The 23,067-nt window shown below is 45.0% G+C and overlaps 1 protein-coding gene across 4 annotated transcripts in view; it reads left to right on the top strand.

Annotated features, from left to right (window-relative positions):
- Positions 1–2,597: 2,597 nt before the first annotated feature.
- KIAA1549L (KIAA1549 like) overlaps positions 2,598–23,067 on the top strand; it is a 221,903-nt gene continuing 201,433 nt past the window's right edge. For 3 of the 4 annotated variants that reach the window (XM_077321902.1, XM_077321900.1, XM_077321901.1), the window contains exon 1: positions 2,599–3,363. In XM_077321902.1, the coding sequence (XP_077178017.1) occupies positions 3,135–3,363 (229 nt within the window). In that variant the 5' untranslated portion in view covers positions 2,599–3,134. Of the gene's footprint in view, positions 3,364–23,067 lie in introns of all 4 variants that reach the window. The other variant, XM_077321898.1, reaches the window with a different exon arrangement.

Below are 23,067 nucleotides of genomic sequence, written 5' to 3'. Positions count from 1 at the left end.
CCGAGGTCGGTAAAATGAGTACCCAGATTGCTGGGGGGTAAACGGTAATGACTGGGGAAGGCACTGGCAAACCACCCTGTATTGAGTCTGCCAAGAAAACGCTAGAGGGCGTCACCCCGAGGGTCAGACATGACCCGGTGCTTGCACAGGGGATACCTTTACCTTTTATAGTATGGAAGCAGATGCCCAAGTCATTGAGGCTTTAAAAGGTAAGAACCAGCACCCCGAATTGTACCCAGAAACAGTTGGGCAGCTAATGAGATGTTGCAGCACAGTGATAAAATGATTCCCTATATCCAGCCAGAACCAAAATGTGTGCCTTAGTTCATCCATTTTATCCTCACAACAACTTTGAGGAATAAATTGCATTGGAAGTGGACGCTGTGTGAATTTCACTGCTGGAAATTTGAACATGCATCTTTGCCAGTTTTAGTCTGATATTCTAATCAAAGACTGTTAACATATATGGAATGAGATATGCCTGATGTTCAAAATGGATTTAGAAAAGGAAGAGGCACTAGAGATCATATTGCAAATTTACAGGGGTTACTGTAGCCTATGAGAACATTTCAGAAGAAAATCAGCTTTTGTTTCATAGATAACATCAACATTTTCAACTGTGTGAATCATGAAAAGCTGTTAAATCTAAATAGCAAAATGTATCATGGGGAAAAATGGATTAGATTTAGATGAAGATGGGATTAAAATTGATGGAAGGAACATTAACATAAGATGGGTAGCCCTGGGTAGCCTTGTTAGTCTATCTATAGCAGTAGAAAAGACCAAGAGTCCAGTAGCACCTTAAAGATTAACAAAATTGTGTGGTAGGGCAGCTGTCCCCAAACCCTGGGTCATGGACCGGCACTGATCCGTGGATCAGTCGGTACCGGGCCGCAGCTCCTCCTCATCCTCCTCCCTGGCTGCCTCGTCCTCAGGGGCTGCCCTGCCACTCTGCCGCCGGCTCACCTTTGGTGTTCTCCAGCGGCCGCCATGGCTGGGGCTCCCCCTCAGTGCGGCACTGCACAGCTGCTGCTGGCAGCACCCCCAGAAGGCAGCAGGAAGTCAGGGGTGTCGGCGGGAAAGCAAGCAGAGCAGTGGCTCAGGCAGCGGTGGCCACGTCCCTTGGCAAAAGGCAAAAAGTGCACTTCAACCCAGCTGTAGAAATAGTGAGGCACATTGAACCCACAAGTGAGCAAAATGAGTAAGAAACAGATGTCTTTGCAACAGAGAGTGTTACAGCAATGGTCGAGAGGAGAGGAGTAGACTACCCCTCCCCCGGGCCTCAGTAAAATTGTCATGCGTTGACCAGTCCCCAGTGATAAAAAGGTTGGGGACCACGGTGGTAGGGTATAAACTTTTGTGAATCACTGCTCAGTTCTTTAGATACAGCTAGAATATATCCTTATAATTGGTGAGCAGAGTAATTTCAGTTAATTCCAAAATGAGCTATTTACCAAAACTTATGTCCCCATATCTCAGTGGGTAGATTTTTAGAATTGTAATGGAGTAGCCCTATTAGCCTACTGTAGGAAAATAAAGCAAAAGTCCAGAAGCATTTATACTATATTATGGAAGGCCCAGAGAAGTGATTCAATCCCCAGGGGGCCACCATTCCACTTGGAAGGAGGGGCCTGTCAATCCAGAACACTGATCCCTGTCCTAGCAACCATCATTCCACTTGGCAGACTCTCATTCCAGTCCCTGAACAACTATGCTACTTCCATGAATCATCATTCTATCTGCAGGATGTCATTCCAGTCTCAGAACACTTACGGAGCATCTTTCTACCCTGAGGTTTTTGATTCCGATCCCAAGTTAATACATGTGTTTCCACAGAACTTCATTAGAGCCATCTTGGTGTAGTGGTTAAGAGTGGCAACTTCCAATCTGGAGAACAAAGTCTGATCCTTTACTCTTCCACATGCAGCCAGTCTCAGAGATCTCTCAGCCTCACCTACTTCAAAGGATCTCTGTTGTGGGGAAAGGAAGGGAAGGTGATTGTAAGACACTTAGAGACTTCTTTGGATAGTAAAAAGTGGGGTGCGAAAAAGTAGCTCTTTTTCTCATCTTTCCATATGCCTGACTGTCATTCCACTCCCAGAAGACTTATGCTGCTGCCAGCGACTGTCACTCTACCTGGGGAGGGGGAGGGCATTCCGGAACAGATTTCTCTAAACCATTTCCATATTTTTATTGCATCTGTCCTGTAATGTATTCCAATGGAGTCCCTGTAAGTCAGTTAGCATTCCTGACTCCCATTATAGCCAATCTCTTTGTTCCAAGTGGGCATTCTTGTCATTTTGTATATATCCCACATAATGATGAGCAGAACACCATCAAGGTCCATGTAAAGGCACAGTGTGCTGGTAAGTCACAACCAACTCATGATAACCCTATCAAGTTCCATCTCTGGGGTTTTCATGACCAAAGAGGATAGATGGTTTGCCCATGGCTAAGGCTACCTTGGCCCTCTCCTATCCACGACCCAGAGCTGCTTAGCTTTCCAGCCGAAGCTAGTCTTAGAGCTGCCCCCCCCCCCCGCAACTGGGCTCCTCCCTTCCCTTTGGGGTGCAAGCGCTCCGGAGGGCTTATCGAAGTCCCTCTTGCCTCAGGCGCGTCGCTGTCTCGGCATCTCGAAAGCGGGAAAGGGGAGGAGGGCTGCGACGTGATCCCTTTGTCGATGAAGCGCTCCTTCGACGCTGCAACCCCCGTCGCAGCCCCAGAGCGAGGGAAGGACTCGTCCGGCACGCCGGCCGAGAGGAAGGAAAAGAAGCCCTCGGCGTCTGTTTGCCGCCAGGCCAACACGTCTCCGGCGCAAGGAGGCTCCTGGCAAGGCGGCGGCAGCGGCAGCGGCGGCGCAAGCGGCGGCGGCAGCGGCGGGCAGGGCCAGCAGCGGGTGGGTCCCATTCCGTCAAGCACCTCGCTCGGCTGCTGCTCCTTCCCCACAGCCTTTGCACCTGCCGCTGCGCAGCAGTAGCGGGCGGCATTGGCAGGCGCTCGCCCCCTGGCAGAGGCGGAGAAGAAGCGGGCGGCGGCGGCGGCTGAGGAGGAGCCATGGGCAGCCGAGAGCGCCGAGGCCCCGGAGGGCAGGCGCCGACCGCCGCGAGGGATGTGTGAGCTCAGCCGCCCCACAAATGGCTCTCTGCGAGGCGGCGGCGGGGCCGGCTGGTGTCGCCCAGAGGCGTGAGCCTCCCGTGCGCCTGCGGGGACTGTTTGCGGCAGGCGCTCGCCTGCGCCGCCGGCGCCTGCTATGGCCCCCTGACCGAAGAAGCGGCGAGGCGGCCGGCCGAGGGCCCCTCTCCAAAGCGGTCATGCTCCTCGGCGTGCTCTTCGTCTTTTGCCAGCGGGTCCACGCGGAGCAAGGTAAGGCCGGCGCCCCTCGCCCCCGCTGGGGAATCGCCTCCGCGCGGAGCGGCCGGGGAGGAATCGCTGGGAACAGCCCGCCGCCGCAGTCCCCGCCACAGGAGCTGGGCGCCTCTCTCCCCCGGGCAAGGGACGCGGCCGCCTCTCGCTGTCGAGAGCAGCCCGCCGGGCGGTGGCTCCCGCTTGGGTGGTCGCGGGAGACGTGCCGGCCAGAACCGCGCTTGGTTTCTGTCCTTTGGAGCTGGGCAAGGGACGAGGACTCTAGCCACGGTGCAAGGATGCCATCTTCTCTTCATCCAAATAACTGTGACATTAGTTGCAGCTTTCGACACAATAGCTGCACTAGCCTGCATGCACAGATGCCTGACAGTTTTGCAAGATTTTACCAGCAGGACATTGGTTATTTCCCCCTTCCTGTAGCCTTGTTTTCTCTGATTGGCGAATGGTAAAATATATCAAACTGAGGCCCATTTTCCTCTGGGGGTTTAAGTGGCCTACAGAGCAAGTGCTCCTCCATGTCTTGTTGATGAGTACTTATATGCCCCCATCTCAATTTTACCTTGCACAGATATATCTTTCCTTCCTACAATCACTTTCTTCCTTTTTAAAAAATGGGGAACGGGATCAAGAGTATGAAAGAGCATTATCCTTGTATCAGTACCAAAAGGGCATCTGAGATAGTTGTTTAGCTATTAGCCTTAAAATACACATATATGAATTGAGAACGGTTTGTGTGCTGTTTTCTGTTTTGAAAATGGTAGCAGTAGACAGGTTGATTTCAGAATAAGAATTGGTGCATACAATCAAGTGCAAGATACTTTAAAAAATCCAATGAATTTAAATCTTCCACTAGCTGAGTTTCATGAGGATGGGTTCAGAGAAGCCCTTTCTTTGTAAAAACAAACACTCAAAGGTATCTTGATTTACCAAAACTGCTTCATTTAGAGTTCATTCAGCTGGGTCATAAACAAGCCCATTTTGTAATTTATTTTCTTTGAACATATAATATTATACGTGGCTTTTAAAATTCCCTTCAGTTTCCCTTAAAGTTTGTCATGTTGCTTTTGTGGCATCTGTCAAGAACAAAGAAGCGTAAAGTGTCTGGAGCTACTTTCACAGTTCTTTGGCTTCTGGCCATTGTGCTTTAAAATGAATGGTCCAGAATGGGCCTGCAGCCTGGCATTTTCCCTTGTTTCTGGCTAACACTATGGTTGGAATATGAGATAGGGTGAGCAGGTGTTTAAAAATATGTGGCCTTGCTTTATATTGGGAGGATGGACTGACAGAAATTCCTTGTGCAAGCACTCTATTTAGGTTCTGAATACTTGAATAGGCCTGAATTTCCCCCCAAGCTGATAACCCCCTCCCCTTCTCCATTCTTGCTAACATTTGTCATGGCTTCTGTTTGCTAGAGCCATCTGTGTTTGGTTTATTCCTTGCCTCACAATCCCCTCCACCATTCTCTAGCATGGTTCACCTTGTTCTCTCTTGTTCACTGCTGGTCCTGTGCTAAATTTCCATACAGAGCAATTCCACAGCTGCTGCTATTATTATTATTATTATTATTATTATTATTATTATTATTATTATTATTATTATTATTATTATTATTATTATTATTATCCTTTAATTTATATCCTGCCTCCCCTCCAGCTTTGCTCTGTGTTTGTCTTAGTCAACTCTTTTGATTGGCTTTAACTCCCACTTAATTTTCTGTAGATTGCATTAAACAAAAGTGTTTATTGTATGGGGAAAATAATTCATGTAATTGGAATTACTCATATCACCTTTCATCTGGATATAGGTAATGGTTAGGGATCAGCATCCTATCTGTTCAGGTGCTTCTTAATCCACTAAGGAAATCTGCTTATGGAAGTTACTCTGGCTAATAAATTTCTCCTGTGCGGTTGGGATGATTCTTTGATAGGCATGTCCCTGATATCATTAACAGTTGTCAATTCCTATTTAAGCCAGTAGGCTCTACCAGTCATTTATATCACAGGGATAATAATGGAGCTTTATCAGAGCATGTGCCCTCACTGACCGTTTATGCACTGGGAACTTCAGTGCCCCAGCTTCTGTGCAGGAGTGCAAATCGGGGGCAGATGAGGTGCATCGGGCCAAATCCTCCTCTGCATGGGTGCAGGAAGAGGTGGGCCAACCTGCCACAACTAAAACTCCAGCCTACAGCCTGGCATGAAACCTCCAGTGCATAAACGGTCATTATGATCTTCTGGGCCATGTTTTACACTCGTATGATATGTCTGTATCCCTCTTGAAATTAAGCCGTTAATAGAAGAACTCTAGTATTTTGTTCATCACTATACTAGCTTCTTGTAGTTTATCAATCCTTCTGACCAAGTCCACCCTCCAAAATTTAGAGTAGGCATACTCTTGTATATTTAAACTGTACCATGGAAACATATTTGGGTTTAGAAAAAGGAACATACTTGCTCATGGAAATCCAGTTGCTTCTCTGTCTTGTATGCACATTCTGTTTTATCAGTCTTAGTGAATATGTAATATAACATTATTAAGAGAAAACAATTTGATATTGCTGCTTAGTTTAATTCCAGATAATATAACTGCAGATTTTGTAAAGTACATGCTTTTGTGTAAATTTCCAAAAGTGAAAAGATAAATGAAAAGTATAGAAAACCAGAGCATACATTCTATACTGTTTTGCCAGTTAGCATAACATTTCTTTATATGTGCTTTGCAGGGAGTCTGTCAAAATTTGGTCTCTTGTTATCTGTATTGAAAAGGCCTGATCATGGTACAATGGAATATGTTTCTTTTAAAAGTACAAAATAGAGATCAGCAAGTAGGACTAAAAATGGGGTTTCCCCCTTAGTATAAAGTTTACAAGATAAGCAGCCCAGACTTATATAACAAACTAATGGGAGCATAAGATATCTGTGTCCTTAGTGTTTAGAAAAGAGCTACAAATGTTACCAGAAAATGAAGACTAATAATGCAAAAGTTGGAAGAAAAAAAGTAACTTGGTGAAGTATCCTTGAAAGGAGCTCATAACCAAATACTGGTCCTTTGTTCATTTTTAAATGAGCAGAAGAAACTAGATTGTCTCAAACTGCATGCCAGTGTATTACTGAAAAGCCAGTTTAAAGCACAACCTTATAAAGGTGTCTTGCCCATTGATTTCTGTTTGATCTGATGGTTTACTGAACTAAGTGGATGAATTGTTAGCAAAAATGTCCTGTTTTATAAGAGTTTGTGCAGAAGATTTCCACAGAATGCTTACCATAGTGTGCTTGGATTTTCATCAGTCGAATTTGTGGCTTAGCATTTACTGTTTTAACCGCATATCTCTGATGCTGCAATAGACGCATGGAAATACCTTGGCTTCTGTAAAACGAAAGAAGCCTAATTTGTAACAATCAGCCCTACCTCTCTCACAGCTAAAGCGATAACATCTACTGTTGTGTTTGCAGCCCTACTGAAGGTTGAGGTACAAGGCAGGTACAAGCTTGAGGTACAAGGCAGGATCCTAGCCAGCATGAAATTGACTAATGCGTGGCTAGATCCCATCTGCTGGATCCGGTGTCCATGCCCATCTCTGAACCCATGGATTTTACATTTACATTGCTCTGAAACTAACTTTTGCCAGTGGTGGGTGGACTAGGAAATCATTATTTGTAAATTGCACATCTTGTAATCCAGTAGGGCTTAATAATTAGATGGAGAAAAGAATTATGGCTGAGCTACATGATATACCCTACACGTGCTAGCTTACAGGTGTGCAGCTGGACTTGCATACAACTGTCTGTAACTCACTCTATATTGGCCTTCCTTTATCCCTGACCCAGAAAGTGCAGTTGGTTCAGAGTGCAGCTGCCTGGGTCCTCACAGGAACACTTGGGAGGGGCCATATTTGGCCTGTGCTCTGGTAGCTGCATTGGCTTCCAGCTGAATTCGAGATCAGGTGTAAAATTCTGCTACTTACCTTTAAGGCCATTCGCAGTCTAGGCCCGGCATACCTGAGGCCGGTGATCCCTGCCCCCAAGGAAGCATTCCTGTCCTCAACTAGGGCCAGATGTTTTCAGTCCTGACCCCTACTTGGTGGAATTTTAGGATGCTTAGGGCTAATCCTGCGTTGAGCAGGGGGTTGGACTAGATGGCCTGTATGGCCCCTTCCAACTCTATGATTCTATGATTCTATGATTCTATGAATGAGTTCCCAGAGGAGATCTGGATTCTGTTGGAGTTGCACAGTTTTGTAGGGCCAGCAAGATGGAGCTCTTCCACCAAACCTTTAGTTAGGGTCAATGGCCTAACAACATTAATGCCCCCCCCAACAAAACACCCCCATAGAGAGAGACAGCCTAGAAAAGATCTACGGGCAGTTACCAATTTCTGGGTAGTAAGGAAACGAATTAATGCTGCTGTTGTTTCTAAATGCTGCTAATTTGCTGATCTTTATATTGATAAGAGAGCCTCTTGTGGCGCAGAGTGGTAAGGCAGCAGACATGCAGTCTGAACCTCTGCCCATGAGGCTGGGAGTTCAATCCCAGCAGCCGGCTCAAGGTTGACTCAGCCTTCCATTCTTCTGAGGTCAGAAAAATGAGTACCCAGCTTGCTGGGGGCTAAAACAGTAATGACTGGGGAAGGGAATGGCAAACCACCCTGTATTGAGTCTGCCATGAAAATGCTGGAGGGCGTCACCCCAAGGGTCAGACATGAGCCGGTGCTTGCACAGGGGATACCTTTACCTTTACCTTATATTGATTAATGTTTAATATTTTATTATGTTGGTTTTAATTGTTAACTGTTAATTGTATTATCTACACCGTTCTCAGCCAGTTCGGGATGGCAATATGGAAATTTAATAAACAACAACAACCACCACAACAGTATATAGGGGGAACTCACCTTTAAAAAGTATTCCGTCACTTGAGGCTGGAAGGGAGCTCTGTGGGAGGGGGGGGGAGTTTACCTCCCAGTTTACCTCCCACTTCACTTCCACTGGCAGAGAGGGAACCAGGGAAGGCCTTTGTGCCCCTTTTCTCTGGCTCCATGTGTCCATCCTAGGGCACTTGCCCTTACAAATATTGTTGTTGTTATGTGCGAAGTTGTGTCCGACCCATCACGACCCCATGGACAATGATCCTCCAGGCCTTCCTGTCCTCTACCATTCCCTGGAGTCCATTTAAGTTTGCACCTACTGCTTCAGTGACTCCATCCATCCACCTCATTCTCTGTCGTCCCCTTCTTCTTTTGCCCTCGATCGCTCCCAGCATTAGGCTCTTCTCCAGGGAGTCCTTCCTTCTCATGAGGTGGCCAAAATATTAGAGTTTCATCTTCAGGATCTGGCCTTCTAAGGAGCAGGCAGGGCTGATCTCCTCTAGGACTGACCAGTTTGTTCGCCTTGCAGTCCAAGGGACTCGCAAGAGTCTTCTCCAGCACCAGAGTTCAAAAGCCTCAATTCTTTGACGCTCGGCCTTCCTTATGGTCCAACTTTCACAGCCATACATTGCAACTGGGAAGACCATAGCCTTGACTAAACGCACTTTTGTTGGCAGGGTGATGTCTCTGCTTTTTAGGATGCTGTCTAGATTTGCCATAGCTTTCCTCCCCAGGAGCAAGCGTCTTTTAATTTCTTTGCTTACAAATATGTATTTATAATCCCAAAGTGGGAGTGGCAGAATATGTGTGATTTGAAATGGAGAATTAGCACATGGGATAGAGCTGAGCATTCAACAGCCACTATTCTTCTGTCCTTAGATTACCCCCTAGAAAAGCTACTTTCCCCTTAGAAGCAACAGTGTTTTGTTTTGAACATCAGAGCTTTACAAATGTTAGCTAACAAGCCTCAGTCTTTTTGGTTCTTGATCCACAGAAGTCAAGTAAGTGCATCTCTTTGTATTTACTGCACATCAAGAGAAAGTGTGATGGGCAGTGTGTATATTTGCAGCAATAACCGTTGTGCTCAGAAGGATGTGAATATAAAGAGCTGCACAAGAGGACAGAAATTCGTGTAGGGTGGTGAGGTCCTTCCTGACCACTGGGCACAGGGTGGGGTAGTCCTGGAGATCTGGATGTGAAGCCTGGGAAAGACAGGCACCTCACTGGGATATCATGCCATAGAACCCACCCACCCTCCAATATATCAGTTTTCTACAAGGGAACCGATCTCAGTTGTCTGGAGATAAACTGTAATTCTGGGAGATTCCCCAGGTCACATCTGAGGTTAGCTTGCCTGGATTATAGAGTTACACAGGCAAATTACACACCGCACACAAAACAATGTAAACAGTAGTCCATAAATGCAGTCACCAAGTTGCTAGGGCCTTTTGGGGTGAGTTTAGTTTGGGGTTCAGTTCAGGAGATGTCCCATACCCTGACCAAACAACTTTTTGGGGCTTATGCCCATATCTAGTCCCTAACCCTGTACCCCAAACTTCTTTCTGAAGCATACTGTTACAGGGCCACCCTATTTCTTGTGAAAAAAGCCCCCTTGAACAATTAAGTTTTACATAGTTTGCAGAAAGCCAGGAAGGTGGGAGCCTTCCTGACCTCCTCAGGTAGGCCATTCCATAAGGTGGGGCCGCAAAGGCATTACTGGTAGATGATTTTTTTCCCCATTTGCAGGGTTTCAGCTGCAGAAGGTCTCTCTCAGATGAGCAAAATTGTCACAGTGTAACATAAAAAGAAAGGAGGTCTGGTGGATATGAGGGATCAAGGCCATAAAAGGAAAGCCTTTAAGGCCATGGTCTCTCATGTGGGCCAGACGACTTATCCATTAGTTTTGTCAAATGTGTCAGAGTCCTTACTTCCAATGCAAACAATATCCCTCTGCATAAGCAATAACTGAGCATTATTCTATACCACCTGGAGTCTCCAGCTTAACTCTGAGGGAAGAACTAGACAGAGTACATTTCAACAGTCTTGTTACTGGGACACATGTTCAGGTGGCCAGATTATCTGTAACAGTATAGGGGACCATTTTCTGGGCTACACTGATTTGGAAGAGGGCATTTTGGTAGCAACATTTATTTGTTTCTCCAGTAGTAACCCCAGTATAACCCCGGGGCACTAAATTGAGTTAACAACAGTCAGCTGAATCCCAGTAAAACTCCACCTTCCCTTGCAACATTAGCTCTGTCTTTCCGTGGTTTTGTTTCGATTTAATTGTTTAATCATAGCAGCCAGATAATAACTCAAGACTTCTGCTGCATCACCAGGAGTTTTGGATATATAACTGGTCTCCAATGGCAATTCATATAGCTCAGTTAGTGCCCCAAATCCAAAATGTACGTAGGTTCAATAAGGTTGGAAACCCCTTCTGCATACTGTCTAGGCCGAACAGGTAATGTTATTGTGGCTGTAGTGAAGGAGTATTTGTCCAAAACGATACGAAGTAAATCAGTAGGTAATAATGTTCTCAATGTGAATGTTTAAAAGAACAGTCCACAACATTTGACTGCTATAACTTGTGGCAGAAAACTCAGGATGATCACATAGAACAGTGGTCCCCAACCTTTTTATCACCGGGGACCGTTCAATGCTTGACAATTTTACTGAGGCCCGGGGGGGGGGGTAGTCTTTTGACGAGGGAAGCCACTTCCGCCTGAGCCCCTGCTCCACTTGATATTCCGCCGGCACCCCTGACTCCCTGCCTCCCGCTGGGGGGTGTTGCCAGCAGCAGCTGCGCAGTGCCACGCCGAGGGGGAGCCCCAGACATGGCAGCCGCTGAAGAGCAACAAAGGTGACCCGGCGACAGAGTGGCATGTCAGCCCCGAAGGCAGGAGCCAGGGAGGAGGATGAGGAGGAGCTGCGGCCTGGTACCGACTGATTCATGGACCGGTACCGGTCGGGTTGGAGACCGCTGACATATAACACACTTTATGGCACATTACAAGGTGGCAATAATTTATTTATTTATATTTATTTTCTTATACTTATATACTGCCCTCCCTCATGGCTCAAGGTGGTTTACATAGAACATGGGGAAACATGCATAAGTACAGTAAAATTCATAATAATGTCAAATGAAACAACAGTAATAACAGTGATTATAATAACATTACAGTAACTGGTGGTAATGACATTAACACATTAACTGTGTTCCCATGGATGATCAGAGTTCAGTTCATGGGGAGGGGTTTTGGGGGGCCCAGTAGAAGTTGCTGGTCCAGTCAACCTGTCATGCCCCCGCTGCTACCTCCTGTCTCCCAGGAGTTGTCACAGCAACCAGGTCCTGCAGCTGAGTCAGCTCTGGCAGAAGAGAGATAGGCCTCTGAATGTGCAGCAGGGGAAAGCAGCACAAGTCAGCCAGGCTCTTCCCAAGAGGCATCTTTGGGGCTGCCGCAGATGCATTCCAGCCCTGACAGCTCGTCTGAATGACAGGCAAAGCAGGAGGGTGGTGTTTGCTGAACGCTGGAGCCAGAGACTGCAGGCACGCTGTCAAAGTAGATGGGGCCCAGCTGGGATAGCTCCTGGTGAGTCATCCCCCAGGTACAGGCAATTAGCTGGGCTGCTTTTAGGTGAGACAGCAGCAGCTCTTTGGCGTGGGTGCAGTCTATACAGAAACCCTCCTGTCCAGCTTGGATTCCTTGGTCTGCAAGCTTCTGACCCCCATCGGCTCTCCTGGCAAATGGCTTTTCACTACGCACCTGGTAATTGGACTGCTTTGTGAATATATGTATCTGGACTCTGACCTTGGCTTTCCCTCGACTACTCTTTGCCTTGCCCTTAACTATGCTTGCTTTGATTCCTAACGACTTGGACGTTTGACTTTGCTTTGGTGTGGACTCCGGTGAGGCTCTGCAGCCCAGGCACCTTACTGCAAAGCTGCCACTGGGTGTGGCCAGCTAGGGCAGCATACAACCTCAACCAAATGCCTGGTGGAAGAGCTGCTTTTTGCAGGCCTTGCAGAACGGTGCTAGCTCCAGCAGGGCCCTGAACTCTTATGGGAGGTCATTCCACCATGTGCGGCCAAGACAGAAAAGGCTCTGGCCCTGGTTGAGGTCAGGCGTGCTTCCTTGGGGCCAGGGATGGCCAGCCAGTTGGATATGACAGAATGCAGAATTCTTTTTTTTTGGGGGGGGGGGGTATCGACAGCAAGGTGGTCACTCAGGTACACTGGGTCCAGACTGCATATGGCTTGATAGCCAAAAATTGCATCAAAAGTTTTTTTCTCTCTGCCTCCATCACAGTGGAATCCTGCCCAGCACAATTATTTCAAATAGTAAATAAAGTCTTGGAAGGGAGGCTTCAGCCCTGGATGGAAGAATAATTAGGAAAGCATTGTGATGAATTTGCTAGAAATTGATAGGAAAAGTGGTAGCAAAACAACTCCAGGTATAGTTGGATGAGAAAACTGCCCTTGACCTATTTTAATCTGTTTATATACATGGTTTGGGTACTGATAGGGCACCTATTGCTCTCTCTGGATCATCTCTGGCTGCAAATTGATGAGGAGAACTTATTGTTGATTTTATTATACCTGATGACATTTTAATAAAGCATCTGGAAGGCATTGGCTTGGCACTGAGCTGATTCTATTGCTGTATTGAATATTAGAACTCAAAAGGTACGTCAGTCATAGAAGAGTTGGTTTTTATATGCTGCTTTTCTCTACCAGGAGTCTCAAAGCAGCTTACAATCTCTTTCCCTTTCCTCTCCCCGCAACAGACACCCTGTGAGTTAGATGAGGCTGAGAGAGCCCTGATATTACTGCTCCGTCAGAACAGCTTTATCAGTGCTGTGATGAGCCCAAGGTCAACCAGCTGGCTGCATGGGAATCAAACATGGCTTGCCAGATTAGAAGCCGCCACTCTTAATCACTAGAAGAAGAAGAGTTGGTTCTTATATGCTGCTTTTCCCTACCCAAAGGAGGCTCAAAGGGGCTTACATTTGCCTTCCCATTCCTCTCCCCACAACAGATACCCTGTGGGGTGTGTGAGGCTGAGAGAGCCCTGATATCACTGCTTGGTCAGAACAGTTTTATCAGTGACGTGGCGAGCCCAAGGTCACCCAGCTGGATGCATGTGGGGGAGTGCAGAATCGAGCCTGGCATTCCAGATTAGAAGTCCGCACTCCTAACCACTACACCAAACTGGCTCTCCAGTCCGCACTACACCAATATGGCTCCCAACCAAGCTGGCAATCACATCAGAAACATGATCTGTTGTGTCCCTCAGGACTGAGTCTTTTATTGATCCTTTTAAACAGACATGTACGCCCTTTGGCAGAGATTGTCCAAAGTCTAGTGACTGTCACTGGTAAGCATTGATAGTCAACTATGCAGCTCTTTACCTTAGCCATTACAAGTGGTTCCCAAATTTTAGATTGTAGGGCTGATTTACACCAGTATGATCATATTATACCTGTGCTTTGGTTTGTTTGGATAAATGTCTTTTTCTGGACACAATTATAGGGGACTGGTTCTTATCTTTAAAGTCTTTGATGGCCTAGGACCTATGTATCCAGTGGACTACCTGTTTCCATATGATCTGTTTATCAGTAAAAGTAGTTAGTTGGCTCATTTTGGTGGTCCCTTCTATTGGGAGATGTGCTTATATGTACCGTATTTGCCGGCGTATAAGACGACTGGGCGTATAATATGACCCTCCAATATTTCCACTCAAAATATAGAGTTTGTTACATTACATTACAGTACTATGGGCCACTATGGGCAGCTGTGTCTATCCCAACTGAAGTGCACCCAGTGTATAGGACGACCCCCCCACTTGGAGGCATGTTTTTCAGGGGGGAAAAGTAGTCTTATACGCCAGCAAATACTGTACTTGTTTTCGCTGGCTATGACTCTACTTTGGAACAGCCTGCAGATACTGTAAGGAAAGCTCCCATACTCTCTCTCTTCCATAAAAGGTACAAAGCAGAATTATTTTGACACATCTTGAGCATTTGGCAGTTGTGGCAATATTTGTTGCAGGAGTTTTTAACTTTATGCACTTGGTGAAAAAGTAATTTGAATTATATGTTAACTATGGTTTTAAGTGTTTATATTTTGTAAGCCGTGTTGGCCATTGTAGAAAGGTGGGATACAAATATTTTAAATAAATTGTGGGAAATCTGCCATATTTGCCACTAAATCCCGCTGGACATTCTTAAGGGCCCATCTGGATAAGTCCCTTAGTAAAAACAGACTCTTTCTGAGTCCTAGAAGTCTTGTGGAGTAATAAACCTCATGGACAAGTTAATGAGAGCTTTACACTCTTTGGTTAAATGAGTTTGAGATTAGTTTCTGGAGGAGGAGGAGATTAAGGATTTGCCAAAAATAATTAATATTAAAGTAAGCAGAAAAGGACAAGCATATTGAGCTGTTGAATAGTCTTTCCTTGTTCCTACAATGTCTAGTGGTCTCTGCCACACAGTATGCTTAGATATGGGTAATAGGATTTACTTATAATTTACTCTGTGATTGTAGGTCTGGGATTATTCCTTATCTGGATTCTCTTTTACCCAAATTCACTTCTGTCTTACCTTTTAACCCAAGTATCTTTAACTTTTTATGCAATTATACTTTGGTCAACATCCAGAAAACACTATATAGAATCTGAGATGGCCACATTTTCTTATGAAAGATCTCGCTAGTGGCATTTTAGGTGGTTCTTGGAAAAAAAATTCTGGAACAACTAATTGTGTTTCATATTTTTTCACTGTCAATTGCCTGGTAGCAAGCAAAACAACAGCTAGCTTTATTCTCTGTGCATTTATTCTTTACCTGTCACTTCATATTTTGGTTATTTGACATTGCTGTACTCAGAGAACAGTAATGTTGGAGATGCTTTTTACTACAAGCATCTGCTCAGTCAGCTTTGCATGCTGGACAGGGTGGGGAAGGAATGCAGAGTACATACTGTCTATGGTGTACATTATGAACACTATCAAGTTAAATTAAAAAATAAATCTTTGCTTTAGAATTACTTCCTCAGCTGCTAAATTCCTAGTTTGATATGTCCCTGACTAGATATAATACAAATCTAGTTCCTTAATTTGTAGCATAGTATTACACTTTAATTTATGGTACAAACAGTTATGTTGGTGCTAGAGAACAAGAGAATATAAGACCACTGTTGGGTGCGGATGGACAAACTAACGGAAGATGCAGAGAAAGCAGAAAGGCTTAGTGCCTATTTTACATCTGTTTTTTCCCACAGGTCAAAGTGTTTAGGCACATCTAGAGATGGCAGGAGCCAAGAGATAATGTCTGGGTGGCAGGTTAACATGGATAGAGAGGTTGTTGAGAGGCATTTAGCTGCACTGGATGAGTTCAAATCCCCTGGGCCGGATGAAATGCACCCGAGAGTACTCAAAGAACTTTCCAGAGAACTTGCACAGCACTTGTCCATCATCTTCGGAACCTCTTTAAGGACTGGAGATGTCCGGGAGGACTGGAAGAGAGCAAACGTTATTCCGATCTTCAAAAAAGGGAGGAAGGATGACCCGGGAAACTACAGACCAGTGAGTCTGACCTCTGTTGTGGGGAAGATAATGGAGCAGATATTAAAGGGAGCGATCTGCAAACATCTGGAGGACAATTTGGTGATCCAAGGAAGTCAGCATGGATTTGTCTCCCAACAGGTCCTGCCAGACCAACCTAGTTTCCTTTTTTGACCAAGTAACAGGTTTGCTGGATCGGGGAAATTCGGCTGATGTCATTTACTTGGATTTTAGTAAAGCTTTTGACAAGGTTCCCCATGATGTTCTGATGGATAAGTTGAAGGACTGCAATCTGGATTTTCAGATAGTTAGGTGGATAGGAAATTGGTTAGAGAACCGCACTCAAAGAGTTGTTGTCAATGGTGTTTCATCAGACTGGAGAGAGGTGAGTAGCGGGGTACCTCAGGGCTCGGTGCTCGGCCCGGTACTTTTTAACATATTTATTAATGATCTAGATGAGGGGGTGGAGGGACTATTCATCAAGTTTGCAGATGACACCAAATTGGGAGGACTGGCAAATACTCCGGAAGATAGAGACAGAGTTCAACGAGATCTGAACACAATGGAAAAATGGGCAAATGAGAACAAGATGCAATTTAATAAAGATAAGTGTGAAGTTCTGCATCTGGGTCAGAAAAATGAAAAGCATGCCTACTGGATGGGGGATACACTTCTAGGTAACACTGTGTGTGAACGAGACCTTGGGGTACTTGTGGATTGTAAACTAAACATGAGTAGGCGGTAAAAAAAGCCCATTTTGGGCTGTATCAACAGAGGCATCACATTAAAATCACAAGATGTCAAAATCCCATTGTATACGGCACTGGTCAGACCACACCTGGAGTACAGTGTGCAGTTCTGGAGGCCTCACTTCAAGAAGGACGTAGATAAAATTGAAAGGGTACAGAGGAGAGCGACGAAGATGATCTGGGGCCAACCAAGCCCTATGAAGATAGATTGAGGGACTTGGGAATGTTCAGCCTGGAGAAAAGGAGGTTGAGAGGGGACATGAGAGCCCTCTTTAAGTATTTGAAAGGTTGTCACTTGGAGGAGGGAAGGATGCTGTTTCCGTTGGCTGCAGAGGAGAGGACACGCAGTAATGGGTTTAAACTTCAAGTACAACGATATAGGCTAGATATCAGGAAAAAATTTTCACAGTCAGAGTAGTTCAGCCGTGGAATAGGCTGCCTAAGGAGGTGGTGAGCTCCCCCTCACTGGCAGCCTTCAAGCAAAGGTTGGATACACACTTTTCTTGGATGCTTTAGGATGCTTAGGGATAATCCTGCGTTGAGCAGGGGGTTGGACTAGATGGCCTGTATGGCCCCTTCCAACTCTATGATTCTATGATTCTAAGACGGTTTCCACATGGAGGCACAAACCTCACACTGCCTCCTGCTTGCAAATGTGTAGTTGTAAGCTGTGGATTTGCATGCCTCTTCATGGGAGACCACTCCCACATTTTCCCTCTGCCTCATTGCAGCTTATTGCATCCCAATGAGAAAATCTGAAGAAAATCTGACTACACTGCTGTCTATTTTACTTTCACACAAACATCATATGACATACCCTTCTGCTGAACTTCTCTCCCCCCACCTCCGCTTCTTGGCTTGTCAATTACAGCAAGCAACCACAATGGTTCTCTCATGGACTTAAACTTTCTTCTCCCCCCAAGCCCCAAAATTAATTAAAAAAAAAAAAGTCACTTCGCTATGGCCTATTATGCACGGCTGCCGAAACGTTGATTTCGGGTCACATGGAAAACGCAAAGGGGAAGACGCGAAGCAAACCGCTTACGCACGGGACGGGACGCAACGGCAGCAAAACCCAGAGTAACCGATTATGCATGCAGTGACACTGGCGCAGCTTCTGGTTGCGTCCTGGTCGCCCAAAACTCTGCTTTCTTCCGCATTTCGCTAACGCAGCTTTTTCGGCGGCATGCACCAAATCTGCCGGTTGTAGCTGGCGCCGTGCGTTATCGGTGATTTTAGGTGACACCATTCCACCCCAAATGCGGACCTTCCCCTCCATGCATAATGGGCCTATGTGGTAATGCCACAACACAGGAACATTAAAAAAAAATCAACACTGCCGCATTGCTATGGAGAAACACATGAATAATACAGCATCCCCCCGTTTTGGGATTCATGGTGTTTCAGACTCTATTTATGTCTGGGTAGATTTATGAGAAGCTGAAAATGGTAACTGGACCCCAAAGAGTGATTTTGTGTAAACAGTGGTCTTAAAAACAAAGCACACAGATGCCTGACTGATAAGGAGATGGCTGCTTCATCATGTGCCCCCCCCCTTTCTCTGTTCATTCTCCACCACCAGAAAACACAAACAGGACTGTGTTTGGCCTGCCTGAACCCAAAAAGACCATGGACACTTTATAGAAGATTTTATTTTACTTTGACAAAGTAGCTTTGCGGTCACACAGCAACGTGGACCGTAGCATTAAAAAAAAGTTATTGAAGCAGGAAATGGAGTGGGGAAGGCGGGTGCGAGGGCGGAACAACACTCAGAGACTATCATGCTTTCCCCCCTCCATGCAAGTTTGCCCCTCATTGCTTCCTGATGAGAAGCATGATAGGAGGTGGCAAATCCAGTTTTGGCGATTTCCCTTATCCCGAGGCAAATCTGGCTAAAAACTGGACAGCTTCAGGATGCAGATGATGTCATGTGGAGGGGGCTCTAAAACCTGCCAGCAACTGAAGGCTGTCCAGAGACAGATTCCTCATGTGGAAATGGTCTAAGAATAGCCCTGGTCAATCAGACTAGCAGTCCATCTTATCTAGATTCCTCTTTCATATAGTAATAACCAAATAATTTCATTAGAAAGCCTGCAAAAAAGGGATAGTGGCCAAAGTCTTTGCTCTTTGTTGCCTCCCAGGGCAGAAAAGTTCTTGGCTATATCATGAATCTGATATCATGAATCTCCTTTTAAAGCAAACTAAACTAGTGGCAGTAAATTCTCCAGGTTAATTGAATGAAAAAGGACTTTCTCTTATCTTTCCTGAATCTTCTACCCATCCGGTGTCTTTACTCCTTGCATAATTTTCTAACCCTTTGCTTACTAATTTACTGAACAAAACACCTCAAATCTCCATATAGGGAAAGTGCTGCAATCTCTTGAGCATTTTCCAGCAATGCATTGTCATTTTTGAGAGACAGAGATTGGAATACTTCTGCAGAGTATTCCTCCCAACTTTACCTGTATTTTTTTTGCCATATTTGCACTGATGTTTCTGGAAGGAACCAAGTTGAAGTGTTTTTGTGACACCTTTATAGTTTGCTTGTCTTGTTAGTGTCCACATTCAACCACTTTGATAATCTGTTTTTAACTACCTTCTCCCTCTTCTCACCCCAAACTGCTGCCATTTTCTCTGGGAACACTTGCAACCATTTTGTTATGCGAATAATAAATTGTTTCTTTGTGTGTGTGTGTGAATCCTGTAGAATTGTATGCTTAGCTATTAAAACTCATTTTTACCTTTAATGTGCTGATTGCTGATAGGAGAGGAAAAGGGCTTCCCATTAGTCACTTGGAAGATGAGACAGGCAGAAGGATATGTCATATGATGTTTGTGTGAAAGTAAAATAGACAGCAGTGTGGTCAGATTTTCTCCCCCCCCCCATAGTTTTTATATATGGTTTCTAGTAAGCCTATACAGGTTTGCCTGTGTTTAAGGAGGCATTGGACTGTTTAAAAATGCATTCTCAGGTCTAGAAAAGGCAGAACTCTGTTGTCCTGTGAGCACCCATTCATGTTATTGTGCTGTATCAATATTGTTCACATGCACAAAAAAGGAAAGAAAAAAAAAGAAAAAGAAAAGAAGGATGGGCAGTACTTTTCTGCCTCTGTGATGATGAGAGAGCTTATGGAAGTAAAATGCTTCAATGGATTATATGCAGGTGTAGGGATGCTAGCCTTCAGGTGGGACCTGGGAATACAGCTCATCTCCAGACTACAGATATCAGTTACCTTGTAGAAAATGGGCTGTATTGCATCATGCCCCACTGAGGTCCTCAGGCTTCATCCCCAAATCAATCGGAGTTTCCCAAAGGGAACCTGACAACCTCATGCAGGGGAAAGTCTGAAATGGCAACTTAGAAAAAGTGGGCAAAAGCAAAGGAAAGCTATCCATCAGGAAGCAGACTTGTGAGAGTGCTTCATCTAGCAGTGGCAACAGATAGAATACAGATCAAGTGCTTTGGTTAGAATTGGCCAGAATTTCATAATCAGCCCCCTCTTAGATCTATGCAAAGGCATTATGATATGGCTGTCTGCTTACAATTAATCTCTAGCCAAAATTTCCTTTTTTCACCTCAGTTGCATATTTGCCATGTTATTGCCATCCATATACCTGCTTTGGAAATATACTTCTGGGGTTCTTCACAGGTGGCTTTTGTTCTCTCAGTCCTGAATAATTTGGCATTATCTGCAAATTTAGTCCTCTCACTGCTGTCCCCGCCATTCCATATCAGTTATGAATGAACTGAGTAACATCTCTCACAATACAGGTTTCTGTGGAAAGCACCTGTTACTTTCCTCCATTCTGAGAACAGTATTCTCTGTTTACTGATATGTAGTTAGCTTCTGATCAATAAAAGCTGTCTTCTTATCCCATCAGTGCTCAATTTATTTTGGTGCGGGACTTTGTTAAAAGCTTTTTGAAAGTCCAAGTAAATGGTTTACTGAATTACTTTGTCCATATGCTTAATACTCTCTGAAAAAACTCCAAAAGGTTAGTAAGGGGACTTTCCTATAATTAAACCATGCTGTTTCTTCCTTTGTTGGGTGTTAATTCCTTTGTCAGTATCTAGGAACTTATTTATTTATTCATTTATATACCGCCCTCCCCGGATGCCCATGGCGGTTTACAGAGAACTGAAACTGAAAGTATACATGGAACCATACATATAATAATTATAACATTCATATTATTAACTGATGTAACTGGGTAATAGTATAACATAAACAATACTGATCCGAACAGGTCCAGGAGACTAGTGGTTTCAGGGGGGGGGAGTAGGGGCCCGGCAGATGTTGGTTGGTTGTGCTTAGTCTAAGCCAAATGCCTGGTGGAAGTGCTCCCTTTTGTAGGCCCTGCAGAACTGTTTTAGTTCCGTCAGGGCCCTGATCTCCTCTGGGAGCTCATTCCACCAGCTGGGGGCCAGGACAGAGAATGCTCTGGCCCTGGTCAAGGCCAGGTGAACTTCTTTAGGGCCAGGGACCATTAGCCGGTTGGAGGCGTCGGAGCATAAAGCTCTTTTGGGGGCATAGGCAGGGAGGCGTACCTCAGGTACACTGGGCCCTGACCATGTATGGCCTTGAAGGTAATTACCAGAACCTTTAACCTGATCCAGAATTCAACTGGCAACCATTACAACTGATGGAGGATGGGCCGGATGTGGGATCTCCACTTGCTACAGATGTTAAGCTAAGTGGTCAGTACTTTCCTGGATCTCCTCTGGGTCACTTTTTAAAAAATTGATGTTGCATTTGCTTGTGGTGCCCGCCCTGGAATACTTGCCTGGTGTCCACCAGGATAAGGACCTTTATAGTGGCCCATCTTGGAAGAACCAGCTATCAGATGGTACACGGACCTGCAAGACTTACGGTATCTAAGTTCTGCAGGGCCTGCAAAGCAAATCTTTTCTGATTAGCTTTTCGTTAGTTGGGTCTATGTGGGCTTTTGGTTTATCTGTTTTTCGAGACTGCTTGGTGGTGAGAGGCAACATATAAATTTAACAATACCTTCTAGTTGTCTGGATTGGAGGTTAATTTTAGGAACAAGTTTTTAAAAGATCAACGATTTTACATTTAATTCCTTAAGAACCCTTGGATATATATTATGGAATTCCACCTTTTGTCAACAGATTGACCAAGTTTTTCAACATGCCTTCTGAGAGCAGTGGCTTCAGTTTATATGTCCCTTATTTTTCACATTGAAAACTGATGCAAAAATTCCATCCAGTTTCTCTGAAATCTCTGTATCTAGGAGTCCTTCAATCTCTTGGTTGTCTAAGGACCCCACTGCTTCAGGTTCCACTTTCTGATGCATTTACAGAAACATAAATTATCTTTCTTAATGTTTTCAGCAATATGCTCTAGCTGGTAGAGAAAGGCTTGTCCACCTCCCCCCCCCCCCACTTTACCCACTGTGTGTCAAAGGATCTTGAGGATCCTCAGGAACAATATGCAAGTGAGGCTTGGTCGTAGGGGGAGGAATTTGGCAAAAATGCCACACTCCTAAACTACTGAAAGCTCCGTTTTGCACAAGTGATTAAATTATGCCATGTAGCACCACCTTTGGTGTTAGGGTTGCCAACACCCATGTACTACTTAGCAAATCATTTGTGGATCTTTTTACTATGACCATTTCCACACAGAGGGGTAAAACGTGAGTGGCTTCCTGCTTGCAAACACGGGATGGTAAATCTCGTGTTTGCAGCCCTTCTCATGGGGAGACCCCTCCCACATTTTCCTTCTGCCCCATCACAGCTTTTTGCCTCTTGATGAGGCTTCAAGGGAAAGCAAAACAAGCCTCTCCCTCCACTCCTTGGCTTGTCAATCACAGCAAGCCATCTACCAAAGCAGCAGTTATCTCGTGGATTGAAATGTTCTCCCCCACTTCAGCCCCAAAATTAATTTAAAAAAAAGACAATTCTGCATTGCTATGCGGTAACGCCACAACACAGGTGCATTTTAATTTTTTTTTTTTAAGGCACTGCTGCATTGCTATGGAGAAACGCTAGAACAATACAGCATTCCCCCTCCTTTTGGGATTCGCGTTCTTTTGCACTTTATTTCGATCTGGGTGGATTTCTGAGAGGCTGAACATGTTCCATGGAGCCCCAAATGACATTTTGATCAGCTTAAGAACATAGCGCCTAGACCCTTGTATGATTGGGAGAAGGCTGCCTGATCATCTGGCCCCTGTCTTTCCCAGCTCACTTCCTAACTCCAGAAAACAGAAATGGAGATTTTTTTGCCTGCCTGATCTCAAAAAGATCATGGATACTTAGCAGAAGATTTTATTTGACCTTTGACAGTGTAGATTTGTGGTTGTGCTTCAATGTGGACCATACTATTAAAAAAATTACTCAGAACAAGAAATGGAGAGGGGAGGGTGGGTGTAAGGGCGGAACAACACTGAAGAGACTATTGCGCCTTTCCCCCTCCATATGGTTGCTCACTGATGGGATGCCCAATTTAGGGATATAAATCCAGTTTTGGCAATTCCTGAAATTGTGAGTTAAAAATGGCCAAAA

The sequence above is a fragment of the Paroedura picta genome, chromosome 2 (assembly GCF_049243985.1).
Source record: "Paroedura picta isolate Pp20150507F chromosome 2, Ppicta_v3.0, whole genome shotgun sequence".
Lineage (NCBI taxonomy): Eukaryota > Metazoa > Chordata > Lepidosauria > Squamata > Gekkonidae > Paroedura > Paroedura picta.
Note: the sequence above shows the minus strand (reverse complement) of the source record. Positions and strands in the feature narration are given on the sequence as shown.